General features: G+C 39.7%; 1 protein-coding gene across 15 annotated transcripts in view; it reads right to left on the bottom strand.

Annotated features, from left to right (window-relative positions):
• Positions 1–1,021: 1,021 nt before the first annotated feature.
• Positions 1,022–17,450, bottom strand: part of LOC124133076 (membrane-associated guanylate kinase, WW and PDZ domain-containing protein 1-like) — a 159,740-nt gene continuing 143,311 nt past the window's right edge. For 11 of the 15 annotated variants that reach the window (XM_046497304.2, XM_046497305.2, XM_046497310.2 and 8 more), the window contains 7 exons: positions 14,448–14,627; positions 13,145–13,179; positions 12,486–12,589; positions 11,725–11,788; positions 10,918–11,073; positions 8,597–8,735; positions 1,022–4,110 (listed from right to left, as the gene is read on the bottom strand). In XM_046497304.2, coding sequence (XP_046353260.1) covers positions 3,950–4,110; positions 8,597–8,735; positions 10,918–11,073; positions 11,725–11,788; positions 12,486–12,589; positions 13,145–13,179; positions 14,448–14,627 — 839 coding nt within the window. In that variant the 3' untranslated portion in view covers positions 1,022–3,949. Of the gene's footprint in view, positions 4,111–5,908; positions 5,942–7,868; positions 7,910–8,596; positions 8,736–10,917; positions 11,074–11,724; positions 11,789–12,485; positions 12,590–13,144; positions 13,180–14,447; positions 14,628–17,450 lie in introns of all 15 variants that reach the window. The other 4 variants (XM_046497312.2, XM_048401788.1, XM_046497306.2 and 1 more) reach the window with 4 other exon arrangements.

Genomic DNA, 17,450 nt, shown 5'->3' with positions numbered 1-17,450 from the left:
AGTTGATGATAGAATATGTAACTGAATTTGTAATGAGTAAGGATGAGACATATGGACAAACAACTTCTTTATTACATTTAGGAGCAATGGTTTCGGTGTAGGTTCTAACACCCTTATCTAGCAAGTGAAGTACAGAGTATGGTTGACAAGAATATATACCGGGTAGTGTTTATACAGTTGAATAGGTTTAAGATCACTTACACTGTTGTATTTGTAATGAGTTGTGTTTCTGCATGAAGTTAGTCAGTGAATGCAACAACTGTGCCCATGACACTTTTGGAGGAACATACACTCAAGTAATGCAGAACTTACCAACAAGAAAGGAAATGTATTTAATACTGTGAGATGACATTATGTGCCAAATATGGTGAAGAAATATGGTACGGTTTTCAAGATCTGCTCCGGAAACGAGGACTACCGCCATTTTCAGTCTAAGTCGTTGCCATGGAAACTCGAAAAATAACTTTATAAAAAAATCCCAAACTATCAAAAGGCACCAGTTCACCACTAGATCTATGTATGTGCCAAGTTTGGTGAAGAAATATGGTACGGTTTTCAAGATCTGCTCTGGAAACGAAATGTGACGGAAGGATGGCACCCATTCCTATATCCTATATATTGGATAATAAATGCACTGGACCCAAGATGAAGCTATGATAGCAAATGGGTCCAAGTAACTGAATAGAGATTGATGGGAGTTTGTGGTACAGAATTACTCTCCCGGTATTATGGTTGCCATTAATAGAATCTTGAAACTTTTTTCTCTCTAACCCCAAATGTAATGACATGGGAAAAGGTTTATGACGACTGACTTACTACTTCCTAGATGAATTTATGTTAGTGTTCTGCATTACGACAGTCATCACTTGTTGTAAACAAAAATGTTCAACTCCATGCATGGTTGTAGGCCATCCAGCACTGCGGGGAGCCAACACTGGTGGAAGTGATACAGTCTATCCCAGATCACCAAAGTCGCTCATGGTGGATTGGTGACACATATATATAAGACACAGACATGATATATTTCAGCATATATTTATTTCAGTTATACAAAATCCATGTGGTAAGTGATACACATGAAGTATGGTACTTACAGTGAATGTAGACAAAGTACAGTCAGTTCCGCTATCTACAAGACAATTGGTAAAGCCCTCCCAAGACTTGAGGATACCCTTAACACACACCTGATGCTGGCTCACTACTTGTATGTGTGAATTTCTGTATTTCTCTGGGATGTTAATAGCATGAAAGAGATTGGTATGAGAATGAGCAAATATTCTACATGATGTCTGATGAAATTTTCAAGCAAGAGATTCATCAACAGGTCTTCAAGAATGAACCTCCACATCTTAGCTGCCTATGGTGCTAGTATACGATCTGATAGTGTACAGGTTCTTTGATAAATTATAAGTATGTTCTATGAAGGGGGCAGGTTGATTGAAAGTTGCAAGCATGGCCACGGAAATGGCTTTCATTGATGATGCAAGATTGTCACACATGAAAGAAGGATGTTGATGAGTTTTGGCAGTTCCATTAGCATGATGTGCTATTTGCAAAAACAGCTTTTAGATAATCGCTGTGTGTCTTGAGTAGATGAAGCAGCACACAGTTCTATTTGTAATGATCATGTAATTTATGAACAGGTCATAAACAAATAAGAATTTTAGACAAACTAGAGTTAACAAGCAATGACAGCCATTGGTATTTTTCTTTAAACTGCATGACAATTATTATATATTTCTACAAAACAATTTGAACTGCCTACTGGATGGACAAAACTCTTGAACGTAGCCATTGAGTCCAAATAAATATCAGAAACAACACAGAAGAAATCATAAATAATTAGGAGAGTACTAAAACTGCCTTTCATGCCATCAAAATATAGGGGGCAAAATAAACAAACCATTAGATTCAATCTGAAGTCGTCGGAACTGTTTGGTATCTCATATATAGTGGGACATTCTTGAATCTCAGACACCATAAATAACATTCAAATGTTTTGATTATCATGCTTTGAGCATTCAGGATGCAATAAGAAAATACTACGTAAATTTCATGTGTAGTCTGCACGTATAGGCGTTAGTAGTATACATAGACATACTTTAATAAGGATAAAATACACTGATAAAAGTAACAAATAGTCCGGGGACTAGCCAGATTTCATAAACAAACAATGTGGATTGATCACTTTCATTGAAACAATTTTGGGTACATCAGTACTACCGGTACTCGTAAAATATGAACTGACATTTTATTTTCAGAATAAAAATGGGAAAATGTTTTGACTTTTACTACAAGAATGGGAACAATGCGGGTTACAATGCATATGACCTCCTAGCAGGAAGTCTGGACAACAGCACTGGTGCTATGATTGTAACATACCCACTGAAGTAGACAGGGTGGAAGCCTCTTTGCTTTCATTAATCATCACCACAGTAAATCAAGGCAAAAATACTAGATAATTAATGCTTAAAGAGACGGTACAAAGAGGGAGTATGGTTTTACGCCGCTTTTAGCAATATTCCAGCATTCCGGCTGGGAGACACCAGAAATGGGCTTCACACATTGTACCCATGTCGGGAATCGAACCCGGGTCTTCAGTGTGACGAGCAAACGCTTTAACCACTAGGCTACCCGACTGCCCCGACAGTACAAAGAAACTGTTTTGGATTCAGTAATGCAGAGATTAAGTATGTTCATATCAACTAGACTTGAATTATTCTTCATTACAGGAAGCATTGTGTTTTATATTGATGTAGTTGACATCCAATTGTGTTAATAGAAATTACTTAAAGAGATGGTAAAAAGAAAGACACTGTTTTGGATTCAGTAATACAGAGTTTAATAAGTGCTGACTTTACTTGAAATACCATCATATCAATTAGATTCTAATTCTTCATTATTAAAGAAAGAATTGTTTTTTTATTTTTATATTGATGTAGATGACATTAAATTTTGTTAATAATAATAAAATATTATGAATCAAATGTCAGTATTGAGTAACCATAACCTCTAATGATGTACAGAGTACATAACTCAGACTTGTTAAAAGTAAAATGTTTCAGACAGACACAAACCTGTCAGTTTGACATCGTGTGATATATGAAAGCAAAGAGGCCCACCTTGTGGAGAGTATTGCGATAGTGTTTTAAGAATCACAGTTCTGCAAGACATCCAATCCATGCACTACATCGTTGCATATAAGCTTTATTATTTGTTTATTTAACTGAGACTCATTGCATATAGTCCTCCGTCGTATCACCCAATTGTCGGACCCCATCATTTTGCTGACTCATCACTCCGTCGACTAGTTCAACATAAAAATAGTACATAATAAATTCATCTCTCTCTAAGAAACCGTTCAACGTATGTTCACTACATATGTAAAAGCTCATTCATCCAAGCTACAAGGCTTTCTATATACACTGTACAAAAATCTATAAAATACCCAGTAAAGAATATACTGGCATTTTTTAAAATATAGACAAGTAAAATCCAAATTGGACAAATACATCTAATCCAATTGAAATGTCTGAGATCCTTCACAAGGACCTGTTGTCAAGACAACCAAGGTAACTGTACAACCTCTGCAGTCTGGCAGCCAATCCATCTGGTTGCTGAGCAACCATTTTCCCACACACACCTACTGATGTCTGTCCTCAACCATCCAGGCCGGCACTCGGCTCCCGTCTCATCAACAAGTTTCACCTCTTCCGCAAAAACTGATTCGCCACAAAGATGCTGAGACTGTTTCCGTTAAGACTGTTAAATCATAAGATGGTGCACAATAATCAATCTTATTTGCTTTGATGGCAACTCAGCATGGAAATCAATTTCACCTAATCTGCCAAATTAATGTCCAGACTGAGATTGAAACTGTTGCCCTTTGACTTCAAAAAGGGTGCACCATCTTGTATTTTGCCATCTCTGAGTTACATTAAACAGCAATTCAGTATTGGAACGGTCGTGAGTTAGGCGGATAGCTCTGGAAGTAGTCCTCGCGATTCTCGGGGATCTGTCTCCGGCCCAGGTGAGGGGAGCTGTGGCCGATTGGGCCGTTAGCAGCAGTCATTCCGGGCGGATAGCGACTCATCGGGGATGAACCAGCATCTGAAAGGTGCAACAGAATCAGTTAACATCGAACTGAGATGTGTCAGTGCATGATAATGTCAAGGTCACAAAACACAACAGAATGGAATCCATTCAAATTTCGACATATCATAATACAATGAATTAGTGTAATTAACAAAAATAATTATTAATTTCTCACACATATTGCATGGTTTATAAACCTTTAAACTTTGACAGATCTCTAGACAATGAACTCACAAAGCAGAACCATCTTTCATGATTACAGTGCTTAGAAATTGTTGACACTTTTTATGTTATCTGGATACAAGAGATATAAAGAGATATATATCGACCAGTAGAATGGTCTACAGATATTAGTGTGAACAAGATATATATTGACAGTGGAGTTTTAGAAGCAAATGTCCTTATATTTCTCTTCAAACATATACAAGCAGTTCCTCCCATAAAGTCAGATACAAAATACAGCTGCAAATAAAAGTCACAACATTGTCTGCAGAAACTGTGAAACTATCAGTAGTGGACAACAGCTAGAATGAATGAAATCCTTATTCCCTCGCCACTAATGGCAGGTACTGTTGATCCCAGTCTTGTGAGTGTGAGTGAGTATGGTTTTACGCCGCTTTTAGCAATATTCCAGCAATATCACGGCGGGGGACACCAGAAATGGGCTTCACACATTGTACCCATGTCGGGAATCGAACCCGGGTCTTCGGCGTGACGAGCGAACGCTTTAACCACTAGGCTACCCGACCGCCCCGATCCCAGTCTTGGGTTGAACCAGTGAAGACTTGAGTACGTGGAGGGATCAGTGTTGTTATATGGAAATCATTAACAAGCAATGTTGTTTGTTTGTACTTTAACACCGCACTCAGCAATATTCCAGCTCTATGACAGCTGCCCATAAACAATCCAGTGATTGATATTGTGAGCCACGCTGTAGGGGTACATTGACACACAATAAACCAAATCAGCAAGTCTGACCACTTGTTCCATACAGCTGCCTGACAAACATGTTGCTGGAGACTTGTACTAAACCAGAATCCCCATGTGCAAGCCACGTTGTGACATTACTGACTTGATCTTGACCTTATGTACATTAAACTTGACTTTCCTGTCTGTATTCAAGGTAGATCATTAAATGTATATTATCGATGTTATCAATTTAAAACACACATATTGCAAGTTACAAATCACACATGTTTTGAACTGAGCTGAGGAGTTGTGTTATATATTGAGTTGAGTATAAGCATGATAGAGAGGATGATCCAGGGCCAGGAGGGGGGGGGTGGGGGTGGGGGGTGATTGGTGGGGGGGTGTCTTGACCCCTACCCTTTATTCCCACTTCAGAATGTCTTCACACATCTCTCATAGAGTGAGTGAGGTCTTACGCCACTTTTAGCACTATTCCAGCAATATCACAGCAGGGGGACACCGGATATGGGCTTCACACACTGTACCCAAGTGGGGAATCGAACCCGGTTCTTTAGTGTGATGAGCGAACGCTTTAACCACAAGGCTACCCCACTGGTTGCTGAAAACCAATTCTAACCCAGATCTTCACAGGCGTATCGGTCAATGAAAATACCCCCCCAAATCCCATATAGTGCAAGAAGTATAGAGCCCCTTCCGAGTTCCTGGATCCTTCCTTGATGTTATATGATTACAGGTTTGTAGTGGGCCGGTGTTCCATCAGTGACACGGCCAGGAGGGTGGTTATACTGAAGCAGCTAGGGGATCTACTCCATGGACAATGATACACAACGTCACGGTTCAGGACAAAACTCAGGGTTATTGTTGGTTAACTACACACAAGTACCTGGCAGGGTGGATGAAGGTTGCACAAGCTATCCTACAATGTGGGAAGTATTCAATGAACCGATAACGTTTGATACCAGATATGACAAAGAAACAAATTGATTTGAAATCGGACAAAAATCTACTCTATCAGAATATAACATGTATGTCAGAAACGATTGTCACTTTGGTGGTGCAGTGGCTCATCAAGCATGACCTTTCTGTGTACACAGTGGGTGAGTGAGTGAGTGTGGTCTATGCCCTCATCATCTTCCCGAGGCAAGTGAGTTAACTGACTATAAAAGTCCAGTTTCCACCCTTGCTGAACTAGGCTGGTATTATGGAATTACATTTTGGCTGGACTAACGAGTCTATGCATAGTCCAATCAAAATCGCGCACCGAAATCGAAATCCGGTTCGTAAACTGTCGTGCAGATTTCGGTCGATTGCAGGATTTGCAAAGCATGTACACCGCCAACTCGATGTCAGCAGATATTTTCCAAATCTTTTCATGTTTTTAATCAAGGTGCTCACGTGATTTGATGCATTTCGCAATGTTTTATCACAATATAGATCTTGATTATCGATCAGATCGTCCTGACTGGACGCCACCATTTTGGGTGAAGCAAACGCAAGTGATACGAAAGGTGGAGTCTCATTGGTCCATAGGAGAGGCTTAGAGGGGGCATAACTGGTAATAGCCACTGGTGGCGCTATGATCGAGACCAGTAATTCCAGCCAAGTTCGGCAAGGGTGGAAACTGGACTTTTAAAGTCAGTTAACTCTCTTGCTTCGGGAAGATGTGCCCTCATCTTGCAGTTTGTATGATGGCTGATTGTAAAGAGATCAGGATGGGATCTCACAAACAGGTGGTCGATAGTGTAAGCACCAATCCATGGGGTAAGATGACACAAAAGTACAGGTCACTGCCAAGATATTATCAGGGGTACAAACTATCTTACTAGTCCTTACAAAAACAACTTCCAGCCTAGATAATAAAGTATTAATTATAAGATTTTCATCTGCGCCTACCTCAAGAAATGCCACCTCATATCATTTTATTGTTCCTAAAATACCTGCAGGCGAAGAAATTGTTTTGCATACCCACAATCCTTCCACACATCCTTGCTTCATGTGGATCCCTTCCATCAGCAGCTATACAGTACAGAGATGCCGTGAACCAGTAGTTTGAAAAAATAATTCCTCTTTACATAGGGAAAAATGAACACCTAACACATATTTTCTAAAAATTTGGATGAAACTTTAAAAGTCCATTATTAATTCATGAAGCATTATGAATTTTCATTAATGGAACTATAGCAATAGTGCTAGGTAACCAAATGTTGGTTTATTTACCTCACAGCGATTGTGACCACCCAATACCCAATCCAGAATTTTCATTAATTGAACTATAGCAGTAGTGCTAGGTAACCAAATGTTGATTTATTTACCTCACAGCCAATGTGACCACCCAATACCCAATCCAGAATTTTCATTAACTGAACTATAGCAGTAGTGCTAGGTAACCAAATGTTGATTTATTTACCTCATAGCCATTGTGACCACCCAATACCCATAACGAAATATGAACAGTGAGCACTGGAATCCTACAACTATCGATGTACAATTACTTAGCAAAACATTTTATAGAAAAAATGCCATTTCACACAAACATTGGCTACTTTAACACACTGCAGTTAGAACTGCAGCACCACATATTCTCCACAGGTACATTAATTACATGCATAGACGTTGGATAAGAACCACCACAATACCATATAAAGTCTTAGCACACAGTGGCCAGCCAAATACAATGTGAAAATAATACCCTCATGGGAAGACAGAAATCAATATCTAGTAAACACAACTGAAATGATAAAACTCGAAATCTGAAACTTGAAATCTACGAAATCAACTGAAAACAGACGAGGGTGCAACAGAATTAGAGTAAATGATCCCTCACACCCTGACTCATGGCATACCTCTCGCAGACACTCACGTATCCATGGTTACAGAGTAGTGGCTGCAATTATACAAGACATTACTTAGAACAGCCAGTCAGCGCTCAGACACCACAGATATGAGGGTGTACCTTCTGTGTAAAATGACTGTCAATTTGGATGGTGATATCAACATTGTTTTGATCATAAAATAATATCTCCTGTAATTTGATTTTGCCATCTAGTGTCAATTATCCCTTATCCAAATGCATTTTCATATATGCCAGTATACTCTAAAGGATTGAATGGTGGAGGCTATACGTCTATGGTACTATGGTACAGTACCAGAGGATGATAGTAAGAGCATCGATCCGCAAGGGTACAACCTCACATCAGCCGCGTGATACGGCAACACTCCACGACCATCATAACCATCCAATGCCCATATATGGCACCTCTTACAACAAGCATGTGTGCCCAGTGACTTAAGTTAAGTTTACACCTATGTTATTCAGTTTAAAGGATCAAAATGTCAACCATTACAAATTTAGAATGATCTGAACTTGACCCATGGCCTGATCAATTCAGCTCATCAACACATCAGCTCATGATAACTGGTCAACTACTTAAGGTAAAAGGCTACAATATTTACACTAATTCAAATCAAATTCCTAGGTATTAAACTTAACTGAACTTGAATTAGTAATCACGTCTATGCCAGGGAAAGACATCTACTGGAATACAAGACACAGACAGATGAAGAGACGTACCAAACACTGGCGGGGGCTTCCCCGTCCTCCGCATCAGCAACTGCACAGACTGGCCGCCACCTTGGATGATGTCAATTGCTTCTGTGTGAGTCATGTTGTCCGTCTGGTAACTGTTGATTTCAAGAATCTGATCTCCAACCTGAAGAGCACACAAGGGAGATAACTAGTGCTAACTTGTGGCCTTGAGTCACCTTTCATATTAACATCAACATATCAGCGTTAACACAGTGTGGACATAACATATGTTTCCTGATACAGTTACTATGGGAACATCATTTATCATCAGTATCAGCTGATGAACTTGGAAGGTTTGGGGCAAATGGATGGAATAAGTTCAATATCAGTGTGAGCATTTCTTGTAAAGAGGATACAAAAATAAATAATTTTACTCTACACAACCCAAGAGCGGTAAATGCTTTAATTGATGACTTGATGTTTACAAAATATTAATTATGTTCCATTTAAATTTAAAAGTATATTTTTGTTATCATATTGTCACCATGTCAAAATGAAATCTTAAACACAAACAAATAAAATTTCAGTCTCTGCAACAACAAAGTAAAATGCAATCACAAACATATACAAAGAAATTCACGAACAAATCATTCCTTTCATTTGGGTTCTTATTCCACAATGTGCAAACTGAGATGACTACAGCCACCAATATGAAAGTTCTATTACAATGGCTGGCCTTGTGCTCTCTGAACAACAGCCCAGTGGTATGACAGAGAACCATGAATGAAGGAAAGGTGAAGGGAAATGGGGTATGAATCCTAAAATTTACTGCACTCCTATAGTGACGTGCATGCACGCATGTGTGTGTCTGCTTGCACTAGTCCAGACTTATGCCAGATTTATAGTGCTAGCCCACTGAGATACCATGCTGCAGTTTAACATAGATACCCCAATCTGATACAGTATATGGACTCCATCCTTTTTTTTATTCCCCTTATGCTGTGCGCCAGGCAGGGTAACAAGAAGTACCATTTTTTAAACGTCTTTTGGTATGACACAGCCAGGGGATCAATCAATGTCGTTCATTGTCGTGTTGATAGTGGTATGTTGTTCATAGTTGTACGTTGTTGATAGTGGTATGTTGTTCATAGCCGTATGTTGTTGACAGTGGTATGTTGTTCATAGCCGTATGTTGTTGATAGTGGTATGTTGTTGACAGTGGTATGTTGTTAATTGTCGTACGTTGTTGATAGTGGTATGTTGTTGACAGTGGTATGTTGTTCATTGTCATACGTTGTTCATAGTGGTATGTTGTTGACAGTGGTAAGTTGTTCACAGTCTATATTGTTCAAAGTGGTATGTTGTTGACAGTGGTATGTCGTTCATTGTCGTAGGTTGTTGACAGTGGTATGTTGTTCATAGCCCTATGTTGTTGATAGTGGTATGTTGTTCACAGTCGAATGTTGTTGATAGTGGTATGTTGTTCACAGTCGTATGTCATTCATAGTTATATATTGTTCATAGCCGTATGTTGTTCACAGACCAAGGACAATAATTTCATTGAATCTATGAATCAACTCAGCATCCTGGCATGGGTAAGGGCTGCAACTCTGCACAGCCCATCCGTGTCTCCATATAGCATGCTGACACACACATCAACCAGGACGCTGTCTACAGCCAGCACTCAATCAAACAGCCACGGTGCTGAGGACCTGGTTGACCCAAGGGCCTCCCAGGGACAAATATGATTGAAGAGAACAAATCTGAAGCAGCTCCTGTACTTGTGTTCTTACTCCAAACCACTCGCCATGCATCACAGAAGCACATTATCTGGGGGATAGTCAAGCCATGCTCAGCGGGCCTAGCACCATCTTGTTTGAACAATCTGGAGCTGTTGTTCATAAATCTCATAACACTTCCTGCACTTCAGTAAACAATTTACAAATGTAATTCATCACCTTTACATAGTAAGGTGTAAGGTTGTGTTTTAATAAGCTGATGACAACATGAAAATTCGACAAAAACACACCATGCCCTTCAGATTGCAAGTGAAAATAATTCTTACACCTTAAAAAACATGCATCAAAAGTGATTTTAAAGAAGCAAATCTGAGAAAAAGGATTATCCTCATGACACAAACAGACAAACAATCGGCTCTAATCCTTCTACTTAAAACCTTTCAGTTACCTACAAATAATATACAACATGCGGTGATCACCAAAATGATATGGAGTTATCTCCCTTCATACAACACACACACACACACACACACACACAAGACAGGCACTCTTTTTATTCATGACAACCAACCTCAATGTGTTCAGTGCTTATATGGGATGAATAACAGAGTTATGCCCCTTGCTCACCCGTAATCTACAATCCACATCCGCCGCCCCGCCCTCTGCGATTCTTAACACAAATAGCGGCATGTTGTTGAACTCGCGGCCCCCACGTATGGAGAAACCAAAACCTCTCGACCCCCGATGCAGTTCCACATTGTACAGTTCTCCTTCCTCAGGCTCCTGGGAAAAAACACACGGATTCAGACATAAAGCTTCCTTACAAGCTGCAGCAGTTGGTGGGAGGCTCTCGCATATATCACCTTTCTTAATCAGTGTCTAAATATCAAATATTTCCTACTTGTTTTATCTTATCCTGCATATACCTGACTGTGAATATGTGTTTACTGTATTTCTTAAACTAAGTAACCTATCCCTTTAGCACCAAAAAGACCTATTCCATAGCAGTGTAGGCACCAAGTCACCAAAATGCTTGTAAAATATCAAAAGCCTATGTTGTGATGCTTCTGGGTGATAATTAGGTTGAATACGGTACATGTAATTGACAAATAATTGAGTGAAATCAGCAAAGTCGTAAGTATCGGTAATTGTTCTGCCCGTCTTGTCGACATAAGGCTTCATGCGAGCCACACAGTAATCTGACTGTCTTTTGTACAAGTTCCTCAGACTGTTATACTCAAAATAAGGAATTATAAAGATTTAAAAGAGATGAAGAAAAATGTGAAAGAACTCCACAGAAGATATTTTGTAAGTATTGCATAAAGCGGCCTCGTGATACGGAGACTACACGATGCACACAACCACACACTTGACTACGACTGGAAGAGAGACTCAGGCAGGTGTGACTGTGCAGTAGACGAAGGTGGTACTCACGTGATGGTTCTGGACGCGAGATCGAGACAAGTCTTTGGGTTTCTCAGCTGTCGGGGGAGGAAACCTGTGGAAGAAGAAAATGTTTAGAAATGATAATAAAATTACTTCTTGATAATTGTTCTTAATAAAGGTGTTCAGTGTGTTTGGTTGAATGGTCACTTTCATCTTCCTGAGTCAAGGGCATTAACTGACTATAAAAGTCCAGTTTCCACCCTTGACAAACTAGGCTGGAAATCCGGAGTTATAACGCTGATAATAAAATTACTTCTTGATATTTGTTCTTAATAAAGGTGTTCAGTGTGTTTGGTTGAACAGTCTAATTGAGCAATAACCCAGTCTGTCAGCTTAATGAAGCCTTGATGCTGATTGGCCGAGTTCAACTGACTAACCTGCTATAGAAGGGTAGTTAAATCTTCATGCAGAGAGTAATCATATCGGATCTGACTTTAATGAGATGCATTTTCACCATAGTTTCAGGATCTATACTGGGGGTTTCAACACCTAAACATTTTCACCAGTTGGTCATCTTAGCTCAAGAAGCACAGTCTCTTACATTGGCAAAGAAAATTTACACGTCTCCAGTTAAAGAAATATTTTCTTCTTAAAATATTTTTCAAACTTAAAAAGCAATGTGATATATTAACGCACACTTTTACCTTAACAGTCACCAAACCCTTAAGCTATACATCCCTACAGGAGATGTGTGGTTTAATACAGGTGACTTGTGGTAAAATTGATGACCAGTACAACAGATAGCCTACCTGTCCCATGTCTGGTGGTGTGGAGAGACGTCTGGCCTTCGACTGATCTCGTTCTCCCCCACAGCCGGATACGCCATGGCGTTCACCATTGAGCCCTGGGAGCTCTGCAGACAACAGAATGGTTCAATCATGTTGTCACTTGTGCAATACAAACACAGGTATACTAACAGCCTTGAAAATACGTTCATAATATCTACCAGGAATCTACCGAGACCTCAGAGGCCAATATTTAGCCCCTGGTCTGAAGCAAATGTCAGTAAAAATGTCCAGTTCATGTTGACATAGTTCTAACTAATGTTAGAGGTGACATTCAATCAAGGCAGGACCAATAAAGACGAGGAAGAGACTATCATGCTTAGTTTTACATTTTTGCACTGCATGAAAAATGTTTACCTTTAAATTTAAGAAAATAATATCTTTGAACAAAAATAAAATTGAACAATATAATGATTTTTCCACTTTGCCTGCCAAGGACACTAAGGAATCCCTGATCTGTATTCACTGACAAAGAATGATGGCATCTTTCATCAAACTTGTTAATACACAACGTACTTTAAAGAAAGTTCAATCTTATTCTTATAATAAACATAATAGAAATATTACCTTTCTTATTAAAAGTAAAATTGACCACTATTTGACGAGTTATTGCATGTACTTACTCTCTGTGATGTACTGGCTGTGCTTGAGTTGTCATCTGTAACCATACAACCACATACAATGTACTGCCAGTTCATGTTGTACCCTGGTACAGTTATGGACAATAACACAGAGCTACCAGTACATTGCAAGAAACAAAAACAATCACAGAAGATCTCTGGTTAAATGGATTAATATAACCACAAAAAATCATTCCTAGCAATGATAGATTAACTGAAGTAATATGAAACGAGTCATCAGATGACATATCCCCCCGGTCTGGTGCAACTTGGAAATGGAGTTTGGCTACCTATACCCTACTTTTGGTTCATTGCCATTAGATACCTTCAGTTCAGTAAAGAAAACATAACGCTGTTCAGAATTTTTCAAATGTCCAACTTGTCATGGGGGAAAAAAATAATTGTTTTCTTCAAAATCCTAAATCCCAATCTTCTGAAGTCAACCCTTATGTCAAAGCATAGGGTACTGGGATTTATCCTGTCCAAGAATCCCCACAGGGAGACAAGCTTGGGGTACCAGGATCTATCCTGTCCCAGAATCCCCACAGGGAGACAAGCATGGGGTACCAGGATCTATCCTGTCCCAGTATCCCCACAGGGAGACAAGCATGGGGTACCAGGATCTATCCTGTCCCAGTATCCCCTTAGGGAGACAAGCTTGGGGTACCAGGATCTATCCTGTCCCAGAATCCCCACAGGGAGACAAGCATGGGGTACCAGGATTTATCCTGTCCCAGAATCCCCACAGGGAGACAAGCATGGGGTACCAGGATCTATCCTGTCCCAGAATCCCCACAGGGAGACAAGCATGGCCTACCAGGATTTATCCTGTCCCAGTATCCCCACAGGGAGACAAGCATGGGGTACCAGGATCTATCCTGTCCCAGAATCCCCACAGGGAGACAAGCATGGCCTACCATGATTTATCCTGTCCCAGTATCCCCACAGGGAGACAAGCATGGCCTACCAGGGTTTATCCTGCCCCTGAATTCCCACAGGGAGACAAGCATGGCTACCAGGATCTATCCTGACCCCAAATCTCCACAGGAAGACAAGCATGGGGTACCAGGATCTATCCTGCACCAGAATCCCCACAGGGAGACAAGCATGGGCTACCAGGATTATTCCTGACCCAGTATCCCCACAGGAAGACAAGCATGGGGTACTGGCGATCTATCCTGCACCAGAATCTCCACAGGAAGACAAGCATAGGCTACCAGGATTATTCCTGACCCAGTATCCCCACAGGGAGACAAGCATGGGGTACCAGGTTCTATTGGACATGCAGATAAATAAACCCACCAACCTGAAGCCTTACCCGGTGGTGGACCAATGGACAAATTAACTGAGTAGCCTGAATCCCGGATGAGGTTGACGATGTCTTCATGGTGCATGTTTGTGATGTCGTTGTTGTTGACGGCAAGGATGCGATCACCGACATGTAATCTGCCGCATCGCTCAGCTGGACTGTTATCTAATATGCGACCTGTAAATCCAAAGACACAAGTCAAACATGCATTTCTTCCAGATCTGGTAGACTTCTGACAAGTACATCTCAGAATGATTCTTTCTTTCCAGAATAGTTTCCAAATAAATCAGCATCCCAGCTAGACAATGTTACACGAGATGTATTTGTCAGATGAAGTGTGAGTGCAGTAGTTGATGAAGCAAGACGGTGAATCGATGCTGAATTAATAAGCTCGCAATCAATGGACAGTTAGATTATCAGTAGAGGTTAACATGTCTTAGAACTAAATTAGTTGTCAAGAAAGCCATATGCAATTAATACGGGAAAACTGTTAATCTAGAAGGAGATACAGATATACTTTGAACATGTCTTAAGCTGAAAAGTAAAATGGTTCTAATTTCTCAACATGAAACACAGCAATACCAGCACCTGTACATGAGCATGCCAATTTTGTTAGTTTTATCTCGGTCAAATTGTTTTGGATCAAGGTTTATGAACTTGCAAGCATATACAACTTAGCATACAACTAGTTCAAACCTAAAAGGAATAGACACATATGTGTAAAATGAGGAAACACAAGAAAATCATATTTTCCGGAAACATGACCAACACAATCATGCTGATGCATGAGACGTGAAATAAAGGTGAACTCACAGAAACACACAGATAAACAACTGGATAAACAACTGGAAGGAACAAACGGATAAACAACTGAATGGCACACACAGACAAACCCATGTTGTCAGACGGTTGGGGACTGATGGTTGGGATGAGTGGATGGTGCAAATGGTTGAAGGGGGTCCCGGACGCAGGGTTATTGTCACAGTATTTGAATCTAGGAAACCACTTGCTGTCTAATGTCAAACTGTAAGTTGATAGTGGACACTATACATGTGGTGATAACATTTCAGCCCATTATGCTAATCTGTGATTGTGTGAGGGTACTGGATAATTCAGCAATATTTCAGCAAAATTTCAGCCTGATAGTAGAGTATTGGTAGTCTTAGGTCAATGTTAAACAGTACAGTTATGATAGTCGTAGCACAACTAATGTCCTATGGATTAAAACCCAGGGCCCAGTTTCACAAAGCAATACTACTGTAATGCCTATTCCTTAACATAGACTTACGAAAGGCGTAGCTACGACCGCTTTGTGATATTGTAGCTCAGTTTTATATATGAACCCAGCTGGTGTTTTTTTTACCAAGTGTAGATTTTAAACCGAGAAAGGTAAAACAATATAATGCCTCTAGTTTACTTGGTTCTTGTTGCTAAACTATAAGAATGAAATCCATGATCCACAGCAAAGGTAGTGTGTAGACTGAGAGGGATTTTATTGTATTATACAGATTCAAACATTTGGGAGTGATATAGCTGTGTCGAATACTGACGAGCGATCATTCACAGCAAACCCATTGGGGATAGAAACCCAGGCCACGCTGACACTGACAAACTGGGCCACCCCTGCTCCATAACTGCTAACCATCCACCAATCCCAAATGTAAGGAAGGGGAGACAACTGTGTATGTACTAAGTGCTGGCACTGTGTGCATTCTTGTGAAAACCGGTGACTTTGGAAAGTAGCGTGACAGTGAAGAAACTAGTGTAACTTGTAAATATTATCATATTCTTAAACTTATAAACTTCAAAGTTTAATGCACATAAGAATTTAAGTTTTTACTTAATCTTAGATTAAAACTGTTTGTATGTTTTTTAAGGCCAACTCCGCAATATTCCAGCTATATGACTGTGGCCTGTAAATAATCAAGTCTGGACCAGACACTTTAGAGTTAAAAATCATGCCGACATTTAGTAAGTAAAACATACGCTATTACGTTATAAAGTAAAACATGATCTACGCATGCAGACCTCACTATACTGTCGGAATCATTACTCATGAGCATGCGGACACGCCAAGTAACTGACACACGGACAAATCCACGGACTCCATATTACACAAGGTACAAACGGTTCATGTTCACTTCAAGATGAAATTCTTCTAATTCATAGAAAGGTTAACATCGTAACAGAGGTACACGGACCCCGTGAAATTATTGTCAGTAATTTTCACTGATCATTACCATTCTTGCTTCATGCTGATTGGCTAGTTTGTTCCAACTGTTTGTTGTTTTCATTGTTTGCGAAGAGTACCATAGCAACGGGAAGTTATATGAAAGTCTCAAACAACTGAAGGTCAAGTCATTCATTTTTCATTATTTCCCAAAAGATGTCTGAGCTGATATCTCAATTGAAGTTCAGGAAAGACCCATTTTTTAACAATTTCTCAGATAGAAAATACTTTGGGTAATATAATGAATAATCTACTCTGAACTAAGAAACTACAAAACATCCGTCATACTAGAATTAATGTTAAAAATTCCTTGCCAAACTTTGGAACTTGCAAAATGAAATCACTCGTGACTGGAACATATAATCCGTAATTCCTTGAAGCTTGTATCTCTTGTTTACATATTAGTCTGGGGTTGACTTTTAAATCTGTAATATTTCCTGCTAATATGCATCAGGTTATGGCCGAAAGTTTGCACTGTGCTGTCAAATAGCCATAGTGCTCTTAAATCTCAGAGAAGCAGTGCAGGGATAGAAAGGTCAAGGTCAAGGTCAAGGTCAAATAGGCACACATCACACTCCTAAAGATGTTTTGGAATCAAACAGTGCCCACTGAGTGAATGTAATTTCACCATGGCTATACAATAATAAGGTGTAATTTAGAATGTTTGCCACTTTCATTTTCATTTTGATTAATAATCTTTCTAATTTCTGAATCCCAAAATATATTCTGTGACTTATACTACAGACCAAGCATAGCCATATGTTAACAAT

Source organism: Haliotis rufescens, unplaced genomic scaffold (genome assembly GCF_023055435.1).
Source record: "Haliotis rufescens isolate VD_foot unplaced genomic scaffold, xgHalRufe1.0.p SCAF_23, whole genome shotgun sequence".
Taxonomy (NCBI): domain Eukaryota; kingdom Metazoa; phylum Mollusca; class Gastropoda; order Lepetellida; family Haliotidae; genus Haliotis; species Haliotis rufescens.
This window is presented reverse-complemented; position numbering and strand designations above follow the sequence as displayed.